This window comes from Coregonus lavaretus (assembly GCF_964263955.1).
Source record: "Coregonus lavaretus genome assembly, chromosome: 22".
Taxonomy (NCBI): domain Eukaryota; kingdom Metazoa; phylum Chordata; class Actinopteri; order Salmoniformes; family Salmonidae; genus Coregonus; species Coregonus lavaretus.
In genome coordinates this window covers 22,753,443-22,775,571 of record NC_140009.1, presented here as the reverse complement: position 1 = coordinate 22,775,571, position 22,129 = coordinate 22,753,443, and the positions used below count along the sequence as shown (strand labels likewise).

Genomic DNA, 22,129 nt, shown 5'->3' with positions numbered 1-22,129 from the left:
CTTAAACTGCATTGTTGGTTATGGGCTTGTAAGTAAGCATTTCACTGTAATGTCTACACCTGTTGTATTCGGCGCATGTGGCAAATAAAATTTGATTAGATTTTTGAGATTGAGGTGAAATCCGAAGTTGTGCTATACACTGAGTGTACGAAACATTACATGACAGACTGACCAGGTGAATCCAGATGAAAGCTATGATCCCTTATTGATGTCACTTGTTAATCCACTTCGATCAGTGTAGATGAAGGGGAGGCGACGGGTTAAAGAATTATTTTTAAGCCTTGAGACAATTGAGACATGGATTGTGTATGTGTGCCATTCAGAGGGTGAATGGGCAACACAAATTATTTAAGTGCCTTTAAACGGGATATGGTAGTAGGTGCCAGGCGCACCGGTTTGTGTCAAGAACTGCAACACTGCTGGATTTTTCACGCTCAACCATTTCCCTTGTGTATCAAGAATGGTCCACCACCCAAAGGACATCCAGCCAACTTGACAGAACTCTAGGAGTCAACATGGTCCAGCATCCCTGTGGAACGCTTTCGACACCTTGTAGAGTCCATGCCCCGATGAATTGAGGCTGTTCTGAGGGCAAAAGGGGGTGCAACTCAATATTAGGAAGTAGGTGTGTGAACATTTAAATAAAGTTATGATCCTTAACATTAAGAAAACCACTAACCGAAAAACCTTAATTAAAATCACAGTTCAGTTATCACAAAACATATTATTTTCTGTGTTATAGCCGATAGGCTATAAAGGCCTGGGGATGTTGTGTAGTTCAAATAAAACCAGAAAGTAAGAGGTGAACTTTAGGCTACTTGGTGAATTTGCAAGACAAGACATTGCTAGATGCAGATTACCAAAACATATGAGCTGCCTTCTGCCCCTCTCTCCCTCACACCGGCCTGCCTGCTCAGTCTCTTTGCTAATGATGCAAGTGTGTGTTCAGTCTTTGGTCTGTTGCTTGTAGAATATCCTAGCTATTCATGGCACTGATGTCTTTGGGCCAGTCTTGCGAGCATGGGGTAGCCTACTCTTAGTTTTTGCCTCATATGAAATTACAGTAGGCTACAGGTAGCCTGTATCGATGTCTCTTTTCAGACATAATGGAATGTGGCCCCTTGAAACTAAAGTCCATCACTAGGCAACCAGAAATGTCAATCAAATAATCTTGAGCTGCTGCGCACAGTCCACTCTTTCCTAAAAAAGTACTTTAAAGTTTTTTTGTTGTTCTTTTTACTCCCCATTTTCGTGGTATCCAATTGGTAGTTAGTCTTTGTCCCATTGCTGCAACCCCCGTACGGACACGGGAGAGGCGAAGGTCGAGAGTCATGCGTCCTCCAAAACACAACCCAACCGAGCCGCACTGCTTCTTGACACAGTGCCCGCTTAACCCGGAAGCCAGCCACACCAATGTGTCGGAGGAAACACCGTACACCTGGCGACCGAGTCAGCATGCACTGCGCCCGGCCCGCCACAGGGGTCGCTAGTGCGCGATGGGACAAGGACATCCCTGCCGGCCAAACCCTCCCTACCCTGGACGACGCTGGGCAAATTGTGCGCCGCCCCATGGGTCTCCCGGTCGCGGCCGGCTACGACAGAGCCTGGATTCGAACCAGGATCTCTAGTGGCACAGCTAGCACTGTGATGCAGTGCCTTAGACCACTGCGCCACTCGGGAGCTAGTTTGTCTTTTCTTAGCAAGTTGGGCCTAAATCTTGTTAGCCGCTAATCACTAGTTAGCTGGCTAGCTAGCTAATAAATGTACTGATTCAAAGCAAACGTAATTAGCTATACAGCCTGATAATACCAGTGATGGTGTAGACCTAAATCAGCATGTTTGTGCAACAGTATCTTCTAAATCATAGAGGAATATGCGATGCATGAATATGTTAGCTACATGAAGCAGCTGAGAGAACATTCAATGTAGCCAAAGATTATAGGGTCCCCTAGGAAAGACTTATCCACACTTTGGTTCCTACCCAGTGACAATAACATTTTTATTAGTTGTCATGTCAAACAACACTGTTTTCAAAGTGCCCACAATTATATTCTAACGATAGAATTAGAATAATCATTCTATTTCCATGATTCCAACAGTTCACCAGAGTGTTTTGCTCTAAATTGCAAGTCAAATCGCAATTGCAACATTTGGTTAACAATAAGGCCTAGATTGTTTTCTCATATCGTGCTGCCCTACGTGGCAGTGTGGAAATCTCTAAATGAGTGCAGGAAATGCAGAAATTGATAAATGCTGAAAAGTATTTTTGGTTTAATTGAACAGTATAAAACAATCAGAAAGACCCATTGAAATCACTTAGAATGTATGTGTTGCCACCCTAGGGTCACGCACTACTCATAAAGCACATTTAGAACTTTTGTAATTTCAAAACATAAAATACCATCATACCATCAATTTGTTTTTAAATACTGTGATAAGATATTTTGTCCATATCTCCCAGCGCTATTATAGTCTAAAGGCTACTTGCTCAGCCCGCAAATTAAAGATAACATTTAAATGATGCACTACTCATCCGCTTTCCCTGGCCAGTATTCTTTTCATTCGGGCCCGGTGTGCCACTGGCAAATTTACCTGAATGTCAAGCCCTGCTTGGGCATGCTAATTTAAAAGATGGCTAATCATAATTAGCCTAGTTCTGTATGGAAATGCAGGTAAATAATGGGACACGGGTCAGGTCATTATCTTATCGCCGTGCAGAGGCGCAAAATGTGTGCGACCAAATCGTGCTGGTGCCATCAACTGAAAAAGTTTGTGCCACCAGTGGAAAAGTCTAGAGCACTGCATGGTCCAATATGTTAAAAAATAATTTAAAGAATTGCCAACATGTTATTTGGCTCATTTCCGGAAATTATATTTTAGATGGTATCAGCATAATTTTATTTAAATTCATTTTTTAGTAGAATCTCCTTTTTTTTTTAAGTCACCAGACCTGAGCTTCTCAGTCCTTCTACATAAAAATTATCCTGGGGAGGACCTCGGCAAGGGGACTGGAATTGGTCAAACTTATAATCTTTCCCTAAAAGCATGATGGTCATGACTTTCTTACATGAAAGGGGAGGTTAACTTGGCCCGTGATAATTGATCTGAGATTGACTTAAATTTCAGTCATGGGATTTTTGAAATTCTCTTTAACCGCAGAGTCAGGGAAGTCATCATTATATTGTCATCATGGCTGAAATATGCAAGTCAATAAAATCAATGGTTGGTTGGTCTCATGCGAAGTGTCTATGGTTTCAGGCGTACCGGTGGCGAAACATGCGCAGGCCACCGTTCATGTTGTTTTCAGAGATGTTTCCTGTATTTAGAGAACAAACCTTGGTTTTCTGATCTGGATTACAACAGGTTACTCTGGAATTAGGGCTGTCAAGGTTAACATGTTTTTTAACCTACATATTTTTCACCCAAATGTCTGTGCGTCCGCACGGACCCTTATGAGCGCAACACACCAGGCACGCTCTGTGGTCTCACCAGCTGCAGCAGCTGTAGAGCGGTCTGTCTCTATTGGTGTTGAAACCATCCACTATGCGCACAGTTATTAGCAACAACTTTGAAGGGAAACCTATAGAAAGTTCAATCAAACACTTTCTCAGGCTTTTCTTTAGATAACAGTAATACAATTTGCACAGAATTAGCTAGCCAGGTATGCTAATGTTAGCTAGCTAACCAAACAAGAATGTTTTAGAGTGCTATGGCAGAATGTCTAGATTCAGCAAACATTTCCTACAATGATTTTAATCAGAACAGAACCAATTCTAGTACAGTAGCAGCTTGTGATTAGTTTATGTTGAGAAACATGCATAAGAAGTAGCCTAGGCTAGATCTAATAGTTGTAGCTATGATATTTGACATCAGACCTTTTATATCAGACCTGGCTAATTTGGTTATTTTCTTAGAATACAGTTTTTGTTTTTCATTCCCCTACTATAAAAATACATGAACTACAACCCAATTTATAAAATTGCAATTAATCGTAATTAATTAGAGAACCATGCGATTAACTCAACAAAAAAAGTTATATTTCGACAGCCCCTTCTTGAATTGATCCATATCAGGTGGACACAAAGCTTTCAAAACCTGAAATTGAAATTCACTGAAATGATCATCAGCCCATAGAAATCATTGGCCAAGTCCGCTCAACTTTTTTATGAGCACTTGGTTGACTCTCGGTCTGTAGTCTGTAATAAATGATAGATGCCAAGATAAACTTTGGAGTCAATGACCACAAGGCAAACTGAGTATTTCATGGTTGGTTTTGGGTTATGTGAATAGCCACAGTGTGTGGCTAGTGTGTAGTAGCACCGATCTCTCAGGCTGCTAACTTAAGAGGCTCCCAGCAGCAGCAAGGTGACTGGGTGTGTGCGTCTGCTCCACTGGGCTCTTAATGCCGTAAAGGTTACCACACCCGGTTCCCCTTCACCAAGGGGTTAATTAGCAGTTCTCCTCCCAATCGTCCTCTGCTTGTTCACTCTAATTAGGCTAATCTGTCTCTGTCCTTTGCCTCCCTTTCCTGTATCCTCCTGTGCACTAGAACATCTCCCTGCCTACCCGCCCAGCCTGCCTCTGTCCTCTACCTCATGCCGTGGGAGGAGCTTACCTCTACGGTATACACCACAATAGCCCACCAACCTCCCACGTGAATTCATGTTGAGTCCCGCCTACCTGTTTTTACATTTACGTAATTTTAGCAGACACTCTTATCCAGAGTGACTTACAGGAGCATTAAGGGTTATGTGCCTTGCTCAAGGGCACATCGACAGATTTTTTACCTAGTCAGCTCGGGGGATTCGAACCAGCGACCTTTTGTTTACTGGCCCAATGGTACCTGCTGCCCTGTTACCTTCCAACTGTTCATGTGTACAACTTCTGATTCGTTAGTTGCCTTTTTTGAATAAGTCAGGTCTGTTTTAATGGTATTGTTGATATGAATAACGTTTACGTACATCGGGGGTAGGAGGAATTGGGTTCTGAAAGAAGCAATTCATTTGACTGCTTTGTCTCTGAACCAATAATGTTATTGAAAAGGTGGCCTAGTAATGTCGATCTTATCCACTTTTACTCTGATCAAATCTATAGCTGTTATACTATGGGAAGTAATTAATTGCCACTTGATGCTTCTGAAAATGAAGACATTCCTCAGCGGTTTCTGAGGTTTTTAGGCTTCCCTATGTCAAATGGCTGTACAATGTGAAGTCAGGGCTTGATACAGTACTAAATGCTGATTTTGCTTTATAGGAAGAAGAAATGCCTTTAAAGCTCTGGTGCCGAGTCTAATTTCACTTCCCTCTCCCCTTGTCACTGCGTTGTGCTTGAGATGATGGAACCGATAGGACTGGCTGGAAAATGTGAAGTCTGCTTCCCTCGTCCTCCACCTCTCTAAAAATAGCCGGCTGAGAGAGAAGGCAGCAGTGTAGAGACGCACTATCAGTGGGGCTGCCAGCGGTTTCAACACACTCCCACCACCAGAACAGAAAATGGCCCTCTGAATTACGCTTGGGCGATATACCAATTATACCATATACCAGGGTATTTTGAAATACCTATGGTATGATTTTTAATACCGAATATAATAATGTATTATTTTGGTGTTGGGGGCACACCCGCCTCGTGGGGGCTGAGGTGGTCCGTGCTATGCCACTGCTTATAACTAACTATAAGTTAAGTATAACTATAAGAAATCTGAGATGTCAAATAAAGTGTGTATAGCTCAGGGCTCCAGCTATGCATTTCGTTTGCTAGCTTAAGTGGCTAGATGTCAAGATTCTTGGTTACAGCAGAGACATTCAATCCCCTAACGGATCAATATCCCTGTTGCCTAAATTGTTTTGTGCGTAAAAATAAAAGTAATTTGGTGATACTGTATGGTACAGAAACGGTATGACTGTATGAAAATCTGGATACCGCCCAACCCTACTCTGAATTACACTTCGGCCACCATCATAGAGCTCCCCCACAAAGAAATATCACACTTACATCACCAAGGTATACTCACCCAGCCGCTCCCCAAATCCCACTTCTGCTAACATTTACAGAGCCCCCCCCCCCCCACTCATATTTCTGTCACCATAGTTGGATTAATTTCCATCTGTATGACCAATTTGGTTGGTACTTATTCCATCTCAATTTGAATATTAGTGCCCCTTTGTTTGCATGTAACAGACTATTGTAACGGGATTTACAAACCTATTTCGACCACCAGCATCCAATATGGTCCAATTAATACAGCCTAGACATCCCTAAGCCTATTCAAGGCGTCCTGTAGTTTCGAATACTCACAGTAGACCCTACTACTCACTTCCACCTTTTTCTTGTAAGTGTATTTAGTTAAAATAGCGACAGGTTTTTATGGAGAGGATGGAGGCCCGTGTCTGTACAGCTTTGGTTCTGTGAAAAGGCCACGCGCAGGTCCTGCTAACTGGCTCTGACACCAGGGCTCTCGTCAGGGAAAAGACTAGGAGAATTAGAGATATTACCGTGACACATTTTTATCAACAAGATTATGGGGGGTAAGTCGCATTGCTTAGAATCAGACCTAGTTAGCCCCACGGGCCAATCAGGTGGCATGTAGCTGCTGAGATGGGTCAGGTGTTTGAAGGATAAGGTCTTGTCATTCAGAAGGTCTCCAAGCTCTAAGGACGACCCATACAGAAAAGACAGAGGGCGATAGGGAGGTAAGGAAAATCCAGACAGGATGGTTTATTTATTTTTTGCAAAACTGTGATCGTCTACATCAGCCAGATGTGGACCTAGAATGGGGTCAATACAGTTTGGTGTTGCATGGTGAGGGTTTGTTATTACGCAGATGAATTAAAATATCTATCTGGACCTTGGCCACCTAGGAAGTTTGTGACTGGACCTTCTCAAATAGTATTTGAGTACCCCTGGTCTACATACAATTCAGAAATGTGGATATTAGTGTTTCTTTAACTGTGTTTTGGTAATGACAAAGGTGGATGTAATGGTTGGCACAAAAGTTCTAAGAAATGCTCTGCTTTATTTGTATTACCTACGTAAATTGAAGATGGTCAGCAATTTCCTCATTGGCTGAATTCCTTTACACATATCTTAGTCAATCCTATGAATCGTAAAGCTGGAAGCCTGTTAATGTACTAACACAAAATAAAGCCATTTGTCTTGTAAAAACCAATGGCAACTGGTTGATGATGACAATGGGCTCTTTATTTTTGTGAACCGGTTGGTAGAAATGTAAGATGAGCATTGTTGCAAAGTGCTCAGTGGTAGCGCTTAGCAGTCTCCATCAGCCAATAATGATCTTCAACCCAGATAGTCAATATGCAGAACTTTCAACTTGTACTGTAGCATTTATCACTACACTAAGTAGCCTATACTTGTGTGTTTGTTTGTATTTCCTGTTCTTTCTCCAGAGAATGTGTCAGGAATAAGCCCGTTGACCAAAGGATTGGGGTCAGCGGGATAGCCACTGCTTTTAGGATCATCAGCAGGTTTTTGTCTTAACCGGATTTGGATGGAGGAGCTGAATCAACTGTGTTCCAGGATTACAGGGATGACATTGGGAGGAGAGTTCTGAGCCCACTGACCAGGGCCAGAGCATCTGAGAACAGCACTAGTGCCTGCCCTTCTCACCTGAGCACCTCTGGGCTAGAAGTAACTCACAGAACCAACCCGGCTCCTCTCGTTTCACGCTCCAGCCCTCTCTCCGTTCGGCAAGCCAAGGAGGGGTATGTTCTCAAGGGTTTCGCAGACTGAATGGATTTCCGCCAATGGATTTTAATTTAGCCTCAGTTGTCCAGGAATGGCTACCGGCCGCCAAGTGCCAGATGTTTGCCTTGGGTTGGCCAGTGTATAGAGAGATGGGGGGGAGATAGATTCTGCAAAATAAAAAAGATCTGTTGCACAAACTAGCTGCAGAATCATGTTGCTAGGTAACCGTTTCAGGCTGGCAAGGACACATCTTGGTTTCTCTAGAAAGGGTTGGGATTCTGTGACTTGTGTGTGCCTTATGGATCTTTCGGAGGGATGTTGTGTGATTCTGAGAGGGAATTTGCTTTGCTGTGTATTTTACTGAAGAGTGTATGCTGAGTCCAAAAGCCAAAATGGTGAACAATTTCTTCTCAGCAGTTACTTTTTTGGATGTTACATAAATGTGATACAACACCGCTTCAGTTTCTCCTATCTTTCACGGCACAAAGGTATTAGCTTGAAAATCTAAAGGCTACCATTTTGAAATAGCAGCTTACCATAACATGGTCTCGGTCTCTGAAACATTCAACCCTAGTTGCCCTGAGCTTGTCCTTGCTGTTTCAATAATTTGTCTCAAGCATATTGAGCCTGTCTCAGGGATTTAGACCATCACTTTGAGCTGATGGCCTTGTTAGGGCCCCTGTAACAGCTGTTTATTGAGATGCCTGTGTGTACCAGACCTGGGTTCAGCGAGCGTTTGCTTGAGTTTGCCTGTCGTGCCAGATTGGCAATTGGGCTGGGTTTGTACTTTTTAGGACTTCATCAGATTTCAAATACAGTTTGAACCCTGGTCTGGTGAGTACCGCTAATTGCCAATTTGAGAAACTGTGTGTGACCAGGGTGTTGAGCTTGTCCCTCCTCTTTCTCATCCCTCAGATCAGCACGAGTCCCGGCGGCGGAGCGAGGCACACCATTAGCAGAAGAAAATGAGCGAACTGGACCAGCTACGCCAGGAGGCCGAGCAGCTCAAGAACCAGATCAGAGTAAGTCCTCCACAATCGTCCTCTCCCTGCTTTCTTCTCATAAATGCATTGGGATTTTACATGGCGCCACTAGAGGGAACTACAATTCACGAAGCTGTACCGAAAGTCTTAATAAAAACATTGTTCTCAGTTGAACATTGCGTTTTACATTTTAGCACTTTAAAATGCTTCAAACTATAACGTACTCCTGCACCTATTTTAGTCACAGTCAATTCTCTCGTAACTCGCTATCTGCTGTGAAATCTCTCTGCAAGATACTAGAAATGTTTCATTTGTGATAAAAACGTTGTCAGTTGTGAATTATGATTATTTATATATATATATATATATAGCGACTCTTACGATTCTATATGTATTGCGATTCAATACTGTGATTTTGTGATTCCATGGTCAAAACATATTGCTCACTATGTCTGCTGCAAAGGGACAAGAGAGCCATGAGAAGATGAGTTTTGATCATTCATGGAAATAAAAGTGCTGAAAACAAATTGGCTTCCTATTTAAAATGAAGATGGAGAAAAACCTATGAAGGAAGAATACTGGAGTTTTGGTGCAGGTACAATAGTATTTGTTGTGATAAAACATTGAAACACCAATAATTACACATTTGGACCCCTTGGCTTGTGGTCTAGATCAGCCTTAAAGTATGGGTCACGGACCTGTTAATGGTGGGTCACGATGTGTTATAGTAAATGTATAATTATTTCATGAATTACTGGAATTGATTTGGCCAAGTGCAACTGCTCTCTCTGTTCAGCAGCGGTGCCAGTTTGGCAGATGCCCGTGTGCTTTGCGGTTTACCAGATATTTTTTCTGCAGTTTTCTTGAAGATCACTCCGCGACCCACACGCTGAAGCGCTGTCGTTCAGCAGCAGATGATGCGCTGTCAGCCAATTACTTGTCATTCCTACTCGTCATCACTCACCGCTGTCATCAAATGGAGTTGTAGCCACTACTTCTGACTGACCTCAATCGTCATGAAACGCAAATACAGCGACGAGTTTCTCTCTCTTGATTTCATACAAACTTAGAGAAATAAAGAGGAGCGCCCACAATGTGTTTTGTGACCAAACATCCACAGCATGACGGTAAAGCCAGGGAGTTCTTTCAGAACAGGGCAGAATGCTTCAGGAAACAGTGCTTCGACAGTGGAAAAGTAAATCAGCTAGCAAGGCATTGTTGTCATTTTATAACAGGTGATGATGAGCAGAAATAAGGGAGTACTATCTCTCATAGTAGATGTGAGTTTATCTTTCAAACAATTCGCTTGTACACAGCTATAATAGCTAGATAGCTAACGTTAGCCAAAGCAAACTAGCTAGCTACTGAGTGCAACCCTAAGTAACTAAATATGAAGATGTAAAATGATCAGGCCTATTGTACATTTTACTGTAGAAATGATTGGTGAAGTCTAGGTTGGAACTGTTGCTGTTAAAATACAAGTAATCATTTTTATTCTGAACTGGAATAAACTGATTTGAAGCAAGATGCTTTTTGAGGCAAACCCATTCACTCACACAGTTCTGGTTTGCTCATCTACAGCAGGAAGCGGTCTCCTGCCTGGCTGAGAAAGCAGTAGATGTTCTGATCCAGTTTGGCACCACAGTCAGGGTTCTCAACTCTGGCGTACTTAAAAAACAAGTACAGAAACAGACTCAGGGTTGCACTGTCAAAAACTGAGCCCAGAATAGACATGCTTGTTGAATCTTCAACCAGCCACACACCTCTCATTAGGACTGTATGTGTGTGTGTGTTTTCTGGTTTACATCTGTGTGACGTGATCAATCAGTTTATTTCAGTTCAGAATGAAAAATTAGTTATTGTATTTTAACAGCAACAGTTCCAACCTAGACAGATATGTAAGAGTGTTTTTAATGGGGGAAAATAAACATGAATAGCTATTTATATGGGTATTTAATTTAATTGTTGTTGTCTATATTGCATTTGTTTTAAGCATAAGGGCAATGACATTTCTGCCCTGCTAGAGCTGCCCCGGTCAACTGTAAGTTTTGTTATTGTGAAGTTAAAGTCTAGGAGCAACAATGGCTCAACCGCAAAGTGGTAGGCCACACAAGCTCACAGAACGGGACTGCCGAGTGCCTAAAAATCATCTGTCCTCGGTTGCAACACTCACTACCGAGTTCCAAACTGCCTTTGGAAGCAACGTCAGCACAATAACTGTTTGTCGGGAGCTTCATAAAATGAGTTTCCATGGCCGAGCAGCCGCACACAAGCCTGAAATCACCATGCGCAATGCCAAGCGTCGGCTGGAGTGGTGTAAAGCTCGCCGCCATTGGACTCTGGAGCAGGGGAAACACGTTCTCTGGCGTGATGAATCACGCTTCACCATCTGGCAGTCTGACGGACAAATCTGGGTTTGGCAGATGCCAGGAGAACGCTACCTGCCCCAATGCATAGTGCCAACTGTAAAGTTTGGTGGAGGAGGAATAATGGTAATGTAGTGTAAGTAAGTAAGTGGTAGTCTTTATCAGGTCAGTGGGAATGGTAATTATCACCGTGATGGCTGAAACTATTGGCTCAACGCTTCAATTAATTGAGGTGGAATTCTGAGATATTGTCACGTTATCAAAAGCTTATGTGAAAATGAAATTAACCTTTTTTTTTTGTTGTTACCTCCAGGATGCCAGGAAAGCGTGTGCGGATGCTACCCTGTCTCAGGTAAGACCCCTTACACCACTCTCAGTTGAAACACAAACAGATCCCATAGAGTGCAGTTCAGACACGAGGATGGGAGGGATGGGGAACCACTTAAAGTCTCCCTCGTTATTCAGGATACAGTTGACAGGTCATGTTAAACGTGTTGTCAAAGCTTAGTAATGGTTAAACTGGAATAGGTGAGAGTGATGCACTGGGGTTCAATGAGTCCACAGCTCAAAGGCTGTGCTTAACTAGCAGCAGAGATGGCTCACTAGAATGGAGGCTGCCCTCGCTAGGCTCTGTGTCACCCAGCCAACAAATCCTGGAAGCAGCAGCACCCACTCTCTGTACTTCTATAAATGCAACATCATGGGAGCTGATAAGGAAAGACAATGGTTTCACAGAAGAGAACCAAGTAAAGGGCATCCCCATTTCTAATGCAGATACACAGCCTATTGTGTCATGGTCATTGATCGTTCCCCCCCCCCCCTTCCTTTCAGATCACAGCAAACATCGACCCCATTGGCCGAATTCAGATGCGCACTAGACGAACACTGAGGGGGCATCTGGCTAAAATCTATGCCATGCACTGGGGCACTGACTCAAGGTAATCTTATTTAGCCACTTTCTGTCATTAACTAAATAATTAAATATCCCCCTCCCCCCAGTTGTCTTGTGCAGTTTTCCTGTATAAAGAGATTCCAAGATGGCTCCCTCACCAAAAAACAAACATCTCCCGAGTAGAACCTTTGTTATGGTGTGTGTTTGTGGAAAATAGTTAACTCAAGTGTTTTTGTGTGCGTACTGTACAGGCACGCTTATGTGTTTGTGTCGCATGTGTACGTACTGTGTGTGTGCCGGTATCATTGTTTGTGTGTGTAAGGGGTGGGATATGCGGGTAGGGAAAACATTCAAAATGGAGTCGTCCTTTGTTAGTGGTGTTGCTGGCTGCTCTTCCCTGAGTGTCAGTCAGTGCTGGTGACTCCCGTGTTCCTGAGCATAGGGGGGCATCCCAGGAGCCCCCAGCCCAGTCCAGCAGCTCTCAACTCGGTAACCAGCCAACTAATTACACTACCGCAGGTGTGCCGCTTCACTCCACAGAGACGCCACACCCCACACTCACCAAACCAAACTGCTTTGTCATCTCGCTTTGTTGCGCCGATTCATTTTTATCGCTCCACCCCAATTAAAAGAATAGACCGTTCTGAACCAGTGAGTTCACAATGATGCAACAGAATAATTATTTGAATAATTAGTCCCCCACCGTCACCCCCTCCATTTCATGTGTATTAGGAGGACGGTAATTCACCGTAATAACAGTTTGAATAGCAAACGAATACAAATGTACGCACATCTTCTCCTCTCCTCCGCTCCTGACTGCATGTGCTGCCATAGAAATAGAATGGGCATCCTCATTCAAGTCAATGGTGGCATAATGGTTGGACTGGCGGCCATTGCGAGTGTACCCATAGGAGCAAAGCAAGAAGTAAAATATGTGCTGTGATTTGTTGATTCAACTCAACTGACATTACATAAAATACATTCCACTGCATGATCCACATCAGTTAACATCATTGAAATGAACATTCTACTTTACCATGAAACTTATTGCATCACAATACCAGGCAGCCATTGCTAGTGTACCCATGAGTTTACCAGTCAAATTGCCAGGGTTAGAGGTTCCAAGCCAGTTCTATTCATTCTAGTTTTGTGTGCTGCTGCTGCATTGTGAGGGGCATTGCCTAGGCAACCGAAGACTTGTTTGCTTGTTTCAGCAAGGAGCAACAAAGCAAAGTTTCTTCACGTTAAGAGTCCTTCTTATGGCCGAAACTGACTCAATCGCACAAATGCCCAGCCGTCCCATATTCAGTCGGCTGTTCGTTCCACACAACAACAAAAATATATATAATTTATTTACGGTTATGACTTAGTTTATTTTCAGACCGTCGGTTATACGTAATTGTGCCAGCCCTAATGTTTATTGTCTTTGCTTTGGGGGGGTTAAAGAATCTAATTCGTCTACCTGTAGCGAAGTGCAGCTTTCCAAAGAGATGGCATAATGAAGAGAAGTATTGACCCGGCGTTGGGTGTTATTTCTGCACAGGGTCTGTGTGTCCCCCTCCCTCTGCTGTTTATAGCCCCTGCCCGGTGGCTCTCCTTTAATTGACCCAGTTCATAAAGGGGGGAATTCGGACCTGAGTTAAGCGTGAATGGAGTGTAATTCCCTTTTTATGCACTTTTCTCTCTAAGCGTATTCTGACCTTGAACTTAAGCATGAGAATAGCATGCTTATTCACCTGCTATTCGTTGTGGGTGGAGGTGTCTACAGATACGCCGTAATCTGACCATGACTTAATGCCCTAATAGTTCTACCACCTTTACGCGTGAGAAAACCATGAATAAGGTTGCGTGAACCTGCGGTTCCAAATTTAAAACATCTACTTTCGTTTTTCCGATAGAATCTCCATGCACTGTAATTTATAAATTGATAAGAGCTAGCTAAGTAAGTAGTCTGTTAGAAGAGCATTGTAAGTACACATAGCAATTGTTTTAGATGATTTTACCTTATGGTCCCTGTAGATGAATGTGAAACCAGTCATATGGAAGCAAACTGAAAATCATATCAACATGACTAATAGGCCTATCGGGAGCCACCGTCAGTAATACCCACATACATTTATAACTGTCACTTTAGTGTTAGTTTCCTTCAATTTGTAGTCTCCATTCCGTTTACCTTTCTTTCCTCTGTGACGTCCGTGTAGTTGTTCCTGAGGGTCGCTAACAATAGTGGATCATATTAGGCAGGGCATAAAATGTACTTTTTGGTCCACCAGCCACAGTGGCAGGTAGATAAAAAAATCATAATAATAATTTGCCAGGCAAAATATTTTTCCCCCTCTAAAATGATACCAACAAAACACAAAAAAAACACGGATGAGCATGCTTTGTAATGTTTCTAAAACAATAAATGTATTACTAGTAAGAAGTAATATGTAACTTTCAAAATACAGAAATCATCCCCGTATTATGCATTTTGCATCATACATGGATGATTTCTGTATTTTGGAAGTTAAATATCACGATATACAGTTGAAGTCGGAAGTTTACATACACCTTAGCCAAATACATTTCAACTCAGTTTTTCACAATTCTTGACATTTAATCCTAGTAAAATGTCCCTGTCTTAGGTCAGTTATGATCACCACTTTATTTTAAGAATGTGAAATGTCAGAATAATAGTAGAGTGATTTATTTCAGCTTTTATTTATTTCATCACATTCCCAGTGTGTCAGAAGTTTACATACACTCAATTAGTATTTGGTAGCATTGCCTTTAAATTGTTTAACTTGGGTCAAATGTTTCGGTAGCCTTCCACAAGCTTCCCACAATAAGTTGGGTGAATTTTGGCCCATTCCTCCTGACAGAGCTGGTGTAACTGAGTCAGGTTTGTAGGCCTCCTTGCTCACACACGCTTTTTCAGTTCTGCCCACACATTTTCTATAGGATTGAGGTCAGGGCTTTGTGATGGCCACTCCAATACCTTGACTTTGTTGTCCTTAAGCCAATTTGCCACAACTTTGGAAGTATGCTTGGGGTCATTGTCCATTTGGAAGACCCATTTGCGACCAAGCTTTAACTTCCTGACTGATGTCTTGAGATGTTGCTTCAATATATCCACATAATTTTCCTTCCTCATGATGCCATCTCTTTTGTGAAGTGCACCAGTCCCTCCTGCAGCAAAGCACCCCCACAGCATGATGCTGCCAACCCCGTCCTTCACGGTTGGGATGGTGTTCTTCAGCTTGCAAGCTCCCCCTTTTTCCTCCAAACATAACGATAGTCATTATGGCCAAACAGTTCTATTTTTGTTTAATCAGACCAGAGGACATTTCTCTAAAAAGTACGATCTTTGTCCCCATGTGCAGACGCAAACCGTAGTCTGGCTTTTTTATGGCGGTTTTGGAGTAGTGGCTTCTTCCTTGCTGAGCGGCCTTTCAGGTTGTCAATATAGGACTCGTTTTACTGTGGATATAGATACTTTTCTACCGGTTTCCTCCAGCATCTTCACAAGGTCCTTTTGCTGTTGTTCTGGGATTGCACCAAAGTACATTCATCTCTAGGAGACAGAACGCGTCTCCTTCCTGAGCTGTATGATGGCTGCGTGGTCCCATGGTGTTTATACTTGCGTACTATTGTTTGTCCAGATGAACGTGGTACCTTCAGGCGTTTGGAAATTGCTCCCAAGGATGAACCAGACTTGTGGAGGTCTACAATTTTTGGCTGATTTCTTTTCATTTTCCCATGATGTCAAGCAAAGAGGCACGGAGTTTGAAGGTTGTCCTTGAATTACATCCACGGGTACACCTCCAATTGACTGAAATGATGTCAATTAGCCTATCAGAAGCTTCTAAAGCCATGACATTTTCTGGAATTTTCCAAGCTGTTTAAAGGCACAGTCAACTTAGTGTAAGTAAACTTCTGACCCACTGGAATTGTGATACAGTGAATTATAAGTGAAATAATCTGTCTGTAAACAATTGTTGGAAAAATCACTTGTGTCATGCACAAAGTAGATGCCCTAACTGACTTGCCAAAACTATAGTTTGTTAACAAGAAATGTGTGGAGTGGTTGAAAAACGAGTTTTAATGACTCCAACCTAAGTGTATGTAAACTTCCGACTTCAACTGTAGTATCTTGAAAACTTGAGTGCTGACAAGCAAAACATTTTTGGACAATGTCAACAATGGACTAATGAAACAAATACCAAAATATAGTTTTTGGGTGGAGTTTTCCTTTAAGATACATGTACTGAAAACCCTATTGAATGCAAACTCCAAGTGAAATGTTGTTGGCCAGCAAGTGGGAGGGTTTTCAGAGGTTTAATTACATTTATTCAGCATGCGCAAGGTAACCACACCTGCAAAGCCTGTTACGCACCTGCAAAAGGTAAGTCTGAATACCAACTACTGAGAAGTGCATAGGAAAGGCGTACATTTCCTGTCTTATTCGTGCCCAATGTGTTTGTCAGTGGGAGTGCTGATCAGGTCCCCCTTGTCTATGTAATCGTTTTCTTTGTACAGTGCCTTGCAAAAGCATTCATCCCCCTTGGCGTTTTTCCTATTTTGTTGCATTACAACCAGTAATTTAACTTGATTTTTATTTGGATTTCATGTAATGGACATACACAAAATAGTACAAATTGGTGAAGTGAAATTAAAGAAATAACTTGTTAAAAGAAATTCTAGAAAAATAAATAACAGAAAGGTTCTGCGTGCATATGTATTCACCCCCTTTGCTATGAAGCCCCTAAATAAGATCTGGTGCAACCAATTACCTTCAGAAGTCACATAATTAGTTAAATAAAGTCCACCTGTGTGCAATCTAAGTGTCACATTATCTGTCACATGATCTCAGTATATATACACCTGTTCTGAAAGGCCCCAGAGTCTGCAACACCACTAAGCAAGGGGCACCACCAAGCAAGCGGCACCATGAAGACCAAGGAGCTCTCCAAACAGGTCAGGGACAAAGTTGTGGAGAAGTTCAGATCAGGGTTGGGTTATAAGAAAATATCCCAAATTTGAACATCCCACGGAGCACCATTAAATCCATTATGAAAAAATGGAAAGAATATGGTACCACAACAAACCTGCCAAGAGAGGGCCGCCCACCAAAACTCACGGACCAGGCAAGGAGGGCATTAATTAGAGAGGCAACAAAGAGACCAAAGATAACCCTGAAGAAGCTGCAAAGCTCCACAGCGGAGATTGGAGTGTCTGTCCACAGGACCACTTTAAGCTGTACACTCCACAGAGCTGGGCTTTACGGAAGAGTGGCCAGAAAAAAGCCATTGCTTAAAGAAAAAAATAAGCAAACACGTTTGGTGTTCGCCTAAAGGCATGTGGGAGACTCCCCAAACATATGGAAGAAGGTACTCTGGTCAGATGAGACTAAAATTGAGCTTTCTGGCCATCAAGGAAAATGCTATGTCTGGCGCAAACCCAACACCTCTCATCACCCTGAGAACACCATCCCCCACAGTGAAGCATGGTGGTGGCAGCATCATGCTGTGGGATGTTTTTCCATCGGCAGGGACTGGGAAACTGGTCAGAATTGAAGGAATGATGGATGGCGCTAAATACAGGGAAATTCTTGAGGGAAACCTGTTTGTCTTCCAGAGATTTGAAACTGGGACGGAGGTTCACCTTCCAGCAGGACAATGACCCTAAGCATACTGCTAAAGCAACACGAGTGGTTTAAGGGGAAACATTTAAATGTCTTGGAATGGCTTAGTCAAAGCCCAGACCTCAATCCAATTGAGGATCTGTGGTATGACTTAACGATTGCTGTACACCAGCGGAGCCTATCCAACTTGAAGGAGCTAGAGCATTTTTGCCTTGAAGAATGGGCAAAAATCCCAGTGGCTAGATGTGCCAAGCTTATAGAGACATACCCCAAGAGACTCGCAGCTGTAATTGCTGCATAAGGTGGCTCTACAAAGTATTGACTTTGGGGGGGTGAATAGTTATGCACGCTCAAGTTTTCATTTTTTTGGTCTTATTTCTTGTTGGTTTCACAATAAATGTTTTGCATCTTCAAAGTGGTAGGCCTGTTGTGTAAATCAAATGATACAAACACCCAAAAAATCCATTTTAATTCCAGGTTGTAAGGCGGCAGGTAGCTTAGTGGTTAAGAGCATTGTGCCAGTAACCGAAAGGTCGCTGGTTCTAATCCCCAAGCCGACTAGGTGAAAAATCTGTCTGCCCTTGAGCAAGGCACTTAACCCTAATTGCTCCTGTAAGTCGCTCTGGATAAGAGCGTCTGCTAAATGACTAAAATGTAAATGTAAAATGTAAATGAAACAAAATAGGAAAAATGCCAAGGGGGGTGAATACTTTCGCAAGCCACTGTATGTAATCATTTTCATTGGTAGTCCCTTGTAGCTCAGTCGGTAGAGCATGGCGTTTGCAACGCCAGGGTTGTGGGTTCATTTCCCACGGAGGACCAGTATGAAAAAATAAATATGTATGCACTCAATAACTGTAAGTCGCTCTGGATAAAAGCGTCTGCTAAATGACTAAAATGTAAATGTAAATGTCTAAAAAGGCTAAACCGATCCAAAATCAGCACTCCTACTCTGTACGGTTTATGAATACGAGCCCAGGTTTGTAGACCATAGACTTAGTCAAGAGGAACGCCTTCTAAAGAGAGTGTCCCAGTCTCTCACCCACCCCACTCAATGATGACCCTCAACTAGATCCACAATCCAATCCATCTCTGCCACATCATTTCCAGTTACTTACTACCAGTATTATCTTGGACAGCGTGAGTTTTAACTGCTGCCTTTCGGGTTGTGCAACGCAGCAGACAATATTTAGTGTTTGTCGAACGCCGTCAACAAGGTACATCTCTGATTCCATCTCCGGTTGTTTTTCATTCACAACAAGGCCTCAACAGTCACTTGGAAAGCCTCCATTCACATTGAGGTGCGGTAGCCTAATGGAAAAGCAGAAATAATCCAAATGCCAATGTGTAATCAGTAAATACAAGTGAATGGAGTGGAGCTAAGCTAGCAGAAGAGGGATAGTTAATTAATTCCACTCCTGCTTTATTGCAGGCGTGTTTGAAAAGTCAGATAATGCGCTGCAACCTCTGTTAAGCATCTTACTCACTCTCTGGTGAAACAGAGTGGACAGTGACATACTCACCTTGGTTCAAAGTCAACGTTCTACTAAAGTGTATTTTTCCCAACCCTCCCAAAAGCGAAAATAAATCCACACGAGCCTGGTTTAATTATTTTAGACATTTCCATTGTTTTTTTTTCTCCAAACGTGCTACTTTGACACTCCATTTCAAGCAGTCAACAGTTTAGTGTGCAGGAGTTGTAAGGCAAGTGTACCTGAGGCTCACAAAGCTGTGTTACTGTTACCTAAGGTGTTTGCCTCAGAGAAATCCCTCTGTGTTTCATCATTCATCAGCCTCAACCAACAGCACATGATTTCAAACCACAGAGACAGGAAGTGTGTGAGTCTAATCACTGTCAGAACTAAAGCTAGCAGCTTTCCCGTTTTTTAAGCATCTTGCAGTTTGACACCCACCACACCCACAATATAGGTGTTAATACATTTATACACCGTATAACTTCAATTAAATGCAGAGTCTCAAATAGCTGCCTGTCCATTTATTTAATAGCCAGGCAACAGCTCAGATTTCAGTAAATAAATGCTGGTTTCAAATAAACGCTGGGTCTAAATGAATTGTTTACAAAGTTACCATGAATTGCTATTATGATAGGGATGATGGGGATGTTGTAGAGTACAGTGGTGTGTGTGTGTGTGTGTGTGTGTGTGTGTGTGTGTATGCACTACCATTCAAAAGTTTGGGGTCACTTAGAAATGTCCTTGTTTTTCATGAAAACATACATGAAATGAGTTTGACTAGGAAATATAGCAAAATGCATAGGAAATGTAGTCATTGATAAGGTTAGAAATAATTATGTTTAATATAAATAATAATTGTGTCCTTCAAACTTTGCTTTCGTTAAAGAATCCTCCATTTGCAGCAATTACAGCCTTGCAGACCTTTGGCATTCTAGTTGTCAATTTGATGAGGTAATCTGAATAGATTTCACCCCATGCTTCCTGAAGCACCTCCCACAAGTTGGGTTGGCTTGATGGGCACTTCTTACATACCATACGGTCAAGCGGCTCCCACAACAGCTCAATAGGGTTGAGATCCGGTGACTGTGCTGGCCACTCCATTATAGACAGACTACCAGCTGACTGCTTCTTCCCTAAATAGTTATTGCATAGTTTGGAGCTGTGCTTTGGGTCATTGTCCTGTTGTAGGAGGAAATTGGCTCCAATCAAGCGCCGTCCACAGTGTATGGCATGGTGTTGCAAAATGGCGTGATAGCCTTCCTTCTTCAAGATCTCTTAAGATCCCTTTTACCCTGTACAAATCTCCCACTTTACCACCACCAAAGCACCCCCAGACCATCACATTGCCTCCACCAAATTTTCATTTGGTCTGCGTCACAAATGTTCTTCTTTGTGATCCGAACACCTCAAACTTCGATTTGTCTGTCCATAACACTTTTTTTTCTCCAATCTTCTTCTGTCCAGTGTCTGTGTTCTTTTGGCCATCTTAATATTTTATTTTTATTGGCCAGTCTGAGATATGGCTTTTTCTTTGCAACTCTGCCTAGAAGGTCAGCATCCCGGAGTCACCTCTTCACTGTTGACGTTGAGACTGGTGTTTTGCGGGTACTATTTAATGAAGCTGCCAGTTGAGGACCTGTGGGGCGTCTGTTTCTCAAACTAGACACTCTAATGTATTTGTCCTCTTGCTCAGTTGTGCACCGGGGCCTCACACTCCTCTTTCTATTCTGGTTAGAGCCAGTTTGCACGGTTCTGTGAAGGTAGTAGTACACAGCGTTGTACGAGAGCTTCAGTTTCTTGGCAATTTCTTGCATGGAATAGCCTTCATTTCTCAGAAAAAGAATAGACTGACGCGTTTCAGAAGAAAGTTAATTGTTTCTGGCCATTTTGATTCTGTAATCGAACCCACAATTGCTGATGCTCCAGATACTCAACTAGTCTCAAGAAGGCCAGTTTTATTGCTTCTTTAATCAGCACAACAGTTTTCAGCTGTGCTAACATAATTGCAAAAGGGTTTTCTAATGATCAATTAGCCTTTTAAAATGAAAAACTTGGATTAGCAAACACAACGTGCCATTGGAACACAGGACTGATGGTTGCTGATAATGGGCCTCTGTACACCTAGGTAGATATTCCATTAAAAATCAGCCGTTTCCAGCTACAATAGCCATTTACAACATTAACAATGTCTACACTGTATTTCTAATCAATTTGATGTTATTTTAATGGACACATTTTTTTCTTTTCTTTCGAAAACAAGGACATTTCTAAGTGACCCCCAACTTTTGAACGGTTGTGTGTGTGTATTGGCGTGTGTGTGTTTTAGCATGTGTTAATTAGCGTGTGTCTTGGGTAGGTAGGATTTGCAAAAGCTGAGCAGGTCCAGAGGGAGCCAATGTGCCCCAACCAGCCACCTCTGTGCATCGGGGGCTGATTTGATTCGCCCAGATAGCGGCAAGATGCTCCCCGGCCATAAAGGCCCCTAGAAACCACACCGCCCCTAAAATGCAAAACATTGTTCCACCATATGTTCATAGGGGAACCAGTCATTTGTGTGTATGTGTGTGTGTGCGTGTGTTCTGCTTGACATGACTGTTATTATTAACAGTTCCAAACTTAACATGTTTTGTTTGGATTTGTGGAGTGTGGATATCTGTCATTCAGGTGCCCTATAATATGAGTGCTCTTAAGATTTCCTTTGTCACTGGTTTAATCATTGCTCTCCTTTTGCCCCATAGGCTTTTAGTCAGTGCCTCCCAGGATGGTAAACTCATTATTTGGGATAGCTACACCACAAACAAGGTAAGCCTGGCCACATCTTTTATCAAATAATCAAAAGGAAGCTCTCACATTTGAAATAATTTTTGTACACAGTTTCTTTTTAACCTAAAGACAAAAGAATAGACTACAAATATTCTCCACCATTTGTTGTTTCATGACTGTGACATAGGATATCCAGTATATGTGACATACACTATATATACAAAAGTATGTGGACACCCCTTCAAATTAGTGAATTCGGCTATTTCAGCTACACCCGTTGCTGACAGGTGTATAATTTTTTTTTTTTAAATAATTGGTACGGC

At 42.4% G+C, this 22,129-nt stretch overlaps 1 protein-coding gene across 1 annotated transcript in view; it reads left to right on the top strand.

Moving 5' to 3' along the window:
- LOC311149757 (guanine nucleotide-binding protein G(I)/G(S)/G(T) subunit beta-1) overlaps positions 1-22,129 on the top strand; it is an 81,831-nt gene that overhangs the window by 37,742 nt on the left and 21,960 nt on the right. The window contains exons 2-5 of the mRNA XM_084186976.1: positions 8,617-8,723; positions 11,364-11,402; positions 11,882-11,988; positions 21,782-21,845. Of these exons, the coding sequence (XP_084043102.1) occupies positions 8,667-8,723; positions 11,364-11,402; positions 11,882-11,988; positions 21,782-21,845 (267 nt within the window). The 5' untranslated portion in view covers positions 8,617-8,666. The remainder of the gene's footprint in view (positions 1-8,616; positions 8,724-11,363; positions 11,403-11,881; positions 11,989-21,781; positions 21,846-22,129) is intronic.